Genomic DNA, 7,552 nt, shown 5'->3' with positions numbered 1-7,552 from the left:
CAGTGGCAGTGGCCACCTCTCTCCTCTCACTGCAAGCTCTGCCTCCCAGGTTCAAGCGATTCTTGCTTCTCAGCTTCTCTAGTGGCTGGGACTACAGGTGCAGGCCACCACCACGCCTGGCTAGTTTTTGTATTTTTAGTAGATACGGGGTTTCACCATGTTGGCCAAGCTGGTCTTGAACACCTGAGCTTGGGATCGCCCGCTTCAGCCTCCTAAAGTGCTGGGATTACAGGCCTGAGCCACTGCACCCAGCCTGCCTCAGCGTTTGCTCAGGAGACGAGTGGTGGGGCTGATGGGCCAGCTGCGGGCAGGGTCGTGTCCAGCCTGTCCCTCCCTGAGGCCGCGTGCCAGGGTTCACCTGTGCCCTGCGCGGCCCTGCACTGACCCTGCCTGAAGCTAGAGAGGAGTTTGGACTTGGCGCCGGCTCCGTGTGGTGGCTGAAGCTTCCCGGGTGCTCCTCACCCCTAGAAAGGGAGCCGGGTGCTGAGAAGGGTTGGGGGCTCTGAGTCCCCGGCCAGGGGCAGACGGCTAAAACGCGTTTCCCGAGTGTTGAAAGCAGCAGGTGCCGGCCTTTGCACCCAGAGGCCAGGGCGTCTCACGCACTTTCACATCCAGGCCTCTTCGGGGAGCGCGGCTTTGGCTCTTGCAGGAAGGAAAGACTCGAACGGACAGGGAAAGGGGAGGTGTGGAGAGGCGTGCGGGATAAGCAGGCACTGGGCCCGCGCCGCACCTGGAGGCTCCGCCTGTTTTGATCTGAAGGCGGAAGCTCAGCCGCGCTCTTCCAAGAAGCCACCAGGGTGTTTGGGGCTTTCGCTGGGAAAGGAGATGTCCCTTGCCGCTCCGCCCGCGACGGCAGCACTGGGGGCCCGGGGCGGGCGGGAAACGCGGGTTACTGTGGGCTTCGGGCCCCATCCTCGGTTCGCATCGCGCATTGAGCTCCGGAGAAAGAACACGTGAATGCGGAGTCCCCAGGCCCCGTGGCTCCTTTACGCGACCCCACAAGCCGGAGGAAAGAAAGGACCCAGGTGCCCAGGTGCCGCCACCGACGTCGCTTTTGCGCCTGCTCAGCGGGCTGCCTTGTGGGTACTCTCGGAGGGAGGCGAGGCCAGCGCGAACTGCGGCTAGAGCGTCACTCCTGGCTCTAATGCCCGGCGGTCATAATGGCTAGAGCGCCACTTCCTGCTCGACTGTCTGGAGGCCTTGGCGGCTAGAGCGTCGCGCCCCAGCTCGAATGCCCGGCGGCCTTGGCGGCTAGAGCGTCGCTGCTCAGCTCTAATGCCCGGCGGCTGAGGTGGCTAGAGCGTCGCCTTCTCTCGGAGAACCGCGTGTGACCTTCCAGCCCGCGGACCGATGCTGCCGGCGGCCGCTCGCCCCCTCTGGGGGCCGTGCCTTGGGCTTCGGGCTGCTGCGTTCCGCGTCGCCAGGTACCGCGGGATCCTGGGGCGCCAGGACCGGGCTGGCGGGCAGGGTAGGGGGGCGGCAGGACACTGAGGGGCCGATCCGGGCAGAGGCGGGCGGCGGGGCCGGCCTCCCTGCAGCGCCCAGGCCGGGCTTGGGGGTCTTAGCGGGGCGCGGGGAGGAGGACTACCGGTGCGCCCGCCCCTTCCCTCCTGGGCAGCAGAAAGCGCCGGGGCCGGCCCCAGATGACCTTGGACGATTCCCTGCTCCTCCCCCGGCCTCAGCCTCCTCCGCGGCAAAGGCCCGTACGTACGTGCGGCGTTTTTCGGTCAGGGACCCCCACATTTTGGGTGCCTTCCGCAGGAAGATGCACCTAAGTACGTTTTACCACCGCTGGGTTGATGTACTTCATTCAAACCAGAAGCTAGAGGTTTGAGCCGTCTAGCTGCAAATAAACACGTGGCTTTTTAAGGCTCTTTGAAGAATTTAAAGTAACTTGCAAATCTTTTTATCTATATGGACCCGTTGAGGTCTGAAAACCCTGGGCTGGGATCAAGGAGCTAGGTAATTTTCGACCATAGTGATTACCAGCCTGAGTTTATGGCCAACACCCATCCTCTGGTTTCTGTCCTGTTGCCCTGGTCTCTGCAGCCCCCTCCATTCCAGGGCTGACAGCTGTTTGAATTGGGGGTGGGGGCTAGGCAGCAGGTGCCATGTGTCTGTGCCGTGCGACATGTGAGAAGCAGCAGCCATCGGAGGGGTGAGGCTCTTGCTGGTGCACCCCTGGATAACGCCCCGAAGGAGTACCCCCCCAAGATTCAGCAGCTGGTCCAGGACATCGCCAGCCTCACTCTCCTGGAGATCTCAGACCTCAACGAGCTCCTGAAGGTATCGTGAGAGGGTGGCCCAGACCCAGGGGCTGGAAGATTGTCTGGGGGCCGCCATGTTTTGTTCCCGGTGTATTTTTGAAGTTTGGTAAATTGTCAGAAGCCCGTTTGTCCAGGTGCAAGGCCCATGCCAGGCTGGTTCCTCCTCCCCCGTGTGTTCTGGCTGGTGTGGGGGCAGCTGTGGACACTGTTGTCCATCTTTGCAGAAAACGTTGAAGATCCAGGATGTGGGGCTCGTGCCGATGAGTGGTGTGATGCCTGGGGCTGTCCCTGCTGCAGCAGCCCAGGAGGTGAGTCCAGGGCAGAAAGAGGCATTTCTGTGGTGCCCAGTTCGCCTGTGGCCTCACGTGCCGTGGCCCCTTATGTCAGCTTCTGCAGCCACCGTCATGTCTGCAGCCTTCACACCTGTGCAAGCCTCGTGCAGCCTCCCGGGACCTACTCCCTGCCATGGATGTGCATGTCCTTGCCACGTGGAGACCATGTTTCTAATGGGGGGAAACAGACACTAAGAGAAGCAGCAGGCCGAGCGCTGTGGCTCACACACGCCTGTTATCCCAGCACTTTGGGAGGCTGAGGTGGGCAGATCACTTGAGGTCAGGAGTTCAAGGCCAGCCTGGCCAACATGGTAAAACCATGTCTTTACTAAATTAGCTGGGAATGGTGGCAGCACCTGTAACCCCAGCTACTTGGGAGGCTGAGGCAGGAGAATCGCTTGAACCAGGGAGGTGGAGGTTGCAGTGAGCCGAGATCACTCTACTGCCTTCCAGCCTGGCAACAGAACAAGACCCTGTCACAAAACAAAAAGAAGAAAAAGAAAGGAAGAAATTATACTGAATAGAACGTTGTAAGCATTATGGAGAAAAGGAGGGAAGAAGCTTAAGGTAAGAGGAAGAGTTACAAGTTCAAAGAGGAGGCAGTCATGGCAGAAGAGACTTCCTGGCAGAGGAGGGGGTGGCACCAGGGCCACCAGGCAAGAGAGTTGTAGTTCAGGGAGCAGCATGGAGGGTGGGCGCTGGCACAGACGAAGGGGCGTAACAGGCAGCTCTGTCCTTGGGTCTCTGCAGGGAAGCCAACGGTCGTGAGGTTGCATGAGCCTCTCCACTGGCACCCTCCCCTCAGCCCCTTTCCCCACTAGGGAACCAGGTGGTGTCCCATAGAGGGTCCCACATTCCAAAGGCATAGGGTGTCCATGGGGCGTCATCACTCCCACACCTGAGACCTGGAAGGCAGTCTAAAGGCTGAGAAGATTCAGGCTGAGCGTTTGGGTAAGAATAGCTGGGATTACTGCAGAGCCTGGGGTGTAACTGGATTGCTTTTCAGGATGGAGGGGCTGTTATTAACAGCTGGGCAGCAGGCCCAGCCCAGCCCGCGCCAGGCCACGGGGACCGCAGCCCCCGCCCTCAGGCAGTGCTGGGTCTCCACGCGTCACGTCAGAAGCAGTTTGTCATTATACCTGCACCGTGACGTTAAGGACAGGATGGCGTGCTTTTCTGTAACTTTATTTTATATACAAAGCACTTTTGGTGTGATTCTTTCCTGTTATAAGTTACACTTTCTAAGGGAGAGGGGAGTAGAGTGTTGAGGGAGGAACTGAAGTGTGTTTTGTTTTTGAGACTGAGTCTCATTCTGTCACCCAGGCTGAAGTGCAGTGGTACGATCTCGGTTCACTGCAACCTCCACCTCCTGGGTTCAAGCGATTCTCCTGCTTCAGCTTCCTGAGTAGCTGGGATTATAGGCACATGCCACCACACCCAGCTAATTTTGTGTATTTTTAATAGAGATGAGGTTTCCCTATGTTGGCCAGGCTGGTCTCAAACTGCCGACTTCAAGTGATCCACCCACCTCAGCCTCCCAAAGTGGTGGGATTACAGGTGTCAGCCACCAGCTGAGGCAGGTTTAGGAAGTCTTACTGGTCACATCTGCTCTGAACAGCTATGCGAGAGGAAAAGCACCAGCTGGTTAAGGGTTAGCGAGTTGGGAGACCTGACTTCCAAGTCCAGGCTTTACTGGGGCCTCCCCTGTGCCTCCCTTTGGGGCTTTAGAATGGCTGGCCCAGCAGTGGAGGTGTTAACCACCCCCGGCCATTTCTCACCTGGCCCCCCTTCTTTCCTACTCCCTAAGGTGGTGGAAGAAGAAATCCCCAAACTGAAAGAACAGACACATTTCACTGTCCGCCTGACCGAGGCCAATCCTGTGGACAAAGTGAAGCTGATCAAGGAGATCAAGAACTACATCCAGGGCATCAACCTCGTCCAGGTGGGGCCCGCGCCACAGCAGCCAGTTCCGAGGCAGGTTCGGGAGTGGCGGCCCAGGGCCCCGGGTCTCTGACTTCACTCTGTCTGGCAGGCAAAGAAGCTGGTGGAGTCCCTGCCCCAGGAAATCAAAGCCAATGTCGCCAAAGCTGAGGCGGAGAAGATCAAGGCAGCCCTGGAAGCGGTGGGCGGCACCGTGGTTCTGGAGTAGTCTCCAGTGCTGAGGACTTGTGTTCAGGGGTCCCTGGGACCGGGTGAGGCCCCGCCCTCCTGTGGCCACTGGCCGCACCCCCAGCACCAGGCACCCAGAGGAGCAGTTTGGGAGTGAGAACCGCGTGCGCCACGCAGCGAGGCCAGACAGGCCACACAGACCTGTGGCGGGGAGGGAGGGACGGCTGCTGCCTGGTGAGGGCACTGGGAGGCCCACCAGGAGGCGCCATTGGTGAATGTGCCTCTGGTGGCCGCTGAGAATACACTGTGCAGCTGAGTGTGTGGACTGCTGTGCTGTGGCTGGGCTTTGGGGCCAGCGTGGGGATCGGGGCTGGTACAGGATGGCAGGCTTGTTCCTGCCCCTTCCAGCTGCCAGCTGAGAGTCTACAGACATTCACCATGTCGCCTGTGTTCGAGGCCCATCCTGAGATCCCACAGCGGGCCCGGTGGATGGCAGTGGAGTGGCGGGCCTGGGCCCGTCCTGTTTGCGGGGGTCTGAGTGTGAACCGCCCTGTTTTGAGCGTTGGCCCTCTTTAAGGCAGCAGGAAGTTCAGCACTTGCCTAAGAAACTGAGGTAGCCTCGGAGCCAGCAGTGCCACCCCTAGCTCAGGCCGCAAGTACCCCTGAACCTAAGCCTGGCAACGGCTGTGTGGGTGCGATGGGTGGGGTGTGGGGTGTACTTTGCATCTGCAGAGTTGGGTGTCAGCTGCTCCTCTGGGGCCCGTGAGTGGGGGATCCTGGGACCTGGGCAAAGTGGCAGGAGGAGTGTGTGAACATGAGGACTGGGCGTAGCGGAGCCAGCTTGCTGCAGTGGTCACTGTGCACTCTGGGTTTCTGTCCCAGCTGGCCCATGACCAAGGCCAGCCCCCAGGCTGTGGGCCCACGCCTCGTGTGAAGGCCCTACGGGCAGCCATGCCCTCCAGCCTCAGTTTCCCTGGCGGAAGAATGCCTTGCTTGGGACCAGAAAGGGGCCCTGTGTGTCTGGGACCTGCCCAGTGGCTGGGATGCCTGGGGAGAGGCAGAGTTTCAGGCTCACTGTGGGCACCCACACCCTGCCTGCCCAGGTCCCCTTCCAAGGCCTTCTGGTAGAGTTTCTCTGACTAACATGCCGTCCCCAGGACAGGCTATGCCACAAGCCTGAAAGTCCTCATTAGCCATGGTAGCCATTTGAGGGGTTTATGATTCTTCCCTCAGGAGGACACCACCGCCTGGGGCTGGGTGCATCCTGCCTTGTGCCCTGCTGACCCCAGCTGCCTTTTCCCCCTGGAAGGCAGTGAACATCCGAGCTCAGGGGCCAGTCCTGCTTGGGGTCAGACAGGCATGCTGTCTTCATCTGGGCTGCCCCAAGACCGGATGGGCCGACAAAAATCTCCCAACGCGACTATACTGTCTGCCTTCAGCCAGGAATCCGCCAGGCCACTCACAGGAGTCACCGAGAGGCTCTGTCCTCCCTGTCGGGGGGTCCCCAAGGTGACCTGTGCATGCCAAGGGGCAGGACACTGCTGTGGACACCAGGCCGCAGTCCAGAGGCCTGACAGGGCAGTCCTGTCCCATGACCTCACCCAGGCTGCCCCAACCACCCCCTTGAGCCTACCGACATAACTTATGATCCGTTTGAGAATTGCAGGGGTCTTCGTGAGTCCCCTGACCTACAGGTTACAAAATCCACTATTTGAAAAAGGCTCTGGTCTTGGGTGCATTTCCTGTTTCCCAGGATTCCTTGCCTTCTGGTTGCCTTCCCACAGCTCACGGAGTTCACACGTTTCAGTCTCCTGCTGCTCCTTGCGCTTTTTTTTGAGACAGAGTCTTGTTCTGTTGCCCAGGCTGGAGTGCAATCTCAGCTCACTGCAACCTCTGCCTCCCCGGTTCAAGCGATTCTCCTGCCTCAGCCTCCCAAGTAGCTGGGATTATAGATGTACACCCCCATGCCCAGCTAATTTTTATAATTTTAGTAGAGATGAGGTTTCACCATGCTAGCCAGGCTGGTCTCGAACTCCTGACCTCGTGACCCGCCCACCTCGGACTCCCGAAGTTCTGTTTATTTAATGTTTATTTTAATGATTTATTTATTGTTTTGAAGCAGAGTCTCATGCTGTTGCCCGGGCTGGTGGTGCAATCTCAGGCTCACTGCAGCCTCCACCTGCCAAATTCAAGTGATTCTCATGCCTTACCTTCCCAAGTAGCTGGGATTACCGGGTTGCACCACAATGCCCAACTAATTTTGTATTTTTACTAGTAGAGACAAGAGTTTCACTATGTTGGCCAGGTTGATCTCAAATTCCCTCAAGTAGTCTGGCTGTCTTGGCCTCCCAATGTGCCCAGCCTTATTTTTATTTATTATTATTATTGTTATTTAAATAATAGAGATGGGGTGTCACCATGTTGGCCAGGCTGGTCTCGAACTCCTGACCTCAGGTGATCCACCCATCTCAGCCTCCCAAAGTGCTGGGATTACAGGTGTGAGCCGCCACGCCCTGCTTACTTTTATTTTTATTTATTTATTTTTTTTTGAGACCGAGTTTTGCTCTTGTCACCCAGGCTGGAGTGCAATGGCACAGTCTCGGCTCACTGCAACCTCCACCTCCTGGGTTCAAGCAATTCTTCTGCCTCAGCCTCCTGAGTAGCTGGGATTACAGGCATTCGCCACCACACCCAACTAGTTTTTGTATTTTTAGTAGAGACAAGTTTTCACCACATTGGCAAGGCTGGTCTTGAACTCCTGACCTCAGGTGATGTGCTCCCTTCGGCCTCCCAAAGTGCTGGGATTACAGGCAGGAGCCACCATGCCCGGCTTATTTTTAGTTT

General features: G+C 58.1%; 1 protein-coding gene across 1 annotated transcript; it reads left to right on the top strand.

Annotated features, from left to right (window-relative positions):
- The first annotated feature begins 1,105 nt into the window (after nt 1-1,105).
- Nucleotides 1,106-5,027, top strand: MRPL12 (mitochondrial ribosomal protein L12). Its single transcript, XM_017524856.2, has 5 exons — nt 1,106-1,424; nt 2,100-2,286; nt 2,492-2,575; nt 4,407-4,541; nt 4,632-5,027. Exons 1-5 carry the CDS (start codon nt 1,351-1,353, stop codon nt 4,746-4,748), a joined length of 597 nt encoding a protein of 198 aa, XP_017380345.1. The 5' UTR covers nt 1,106-1,350; the 3' UTR covers nt 4,749-5,027.
- Nucleotides 5,028-7,552: the final 2,525 nt, after the last annotated feature.

Source organism: Cebus imitator, unplaced genomic scaffold, assembly GCF_001604975.1.
Source record: "Cebus imitator isolate Cc_AM_T3 unplaced genomic scaffold, Cebus_imitator-1.0 Scaffold36, whole genome shotgun sequence".
NCBI lineage: Eukaryota > Metazoa > Chordata > Mammalia > Primates > Cebidae > Cebus > Cebus imitator.
Note: the sequence above shows the minus strand (reverse complement) of the source record. Positions and strands in the feature narration are given on the sequence as shown.

Coding starts and splice junctions, on each gene's coding strand:
- MRPL12 (XM_017524856.2), top strand. CDS start 1,351: ATGCTGCCGGCGGCCGCTCGCCCCCTCTGGGGGCCGTGCCTTGGGCTT. Junction 1,425..2,099: donor GCTGCGTTCCGCGTCGCCAG/GTACCGCGGGAT, acceptor GGTGGGGGCTAG/GCAGCAGGTGCCATGTGTCT. Junction 2,287..2,491: donor ACCTCAACGAGCTCCTGAAG/GTATCGTGAGAG, acceptor CCATCTTTGCAG/AAAACGTTGAAGATCCAGGA.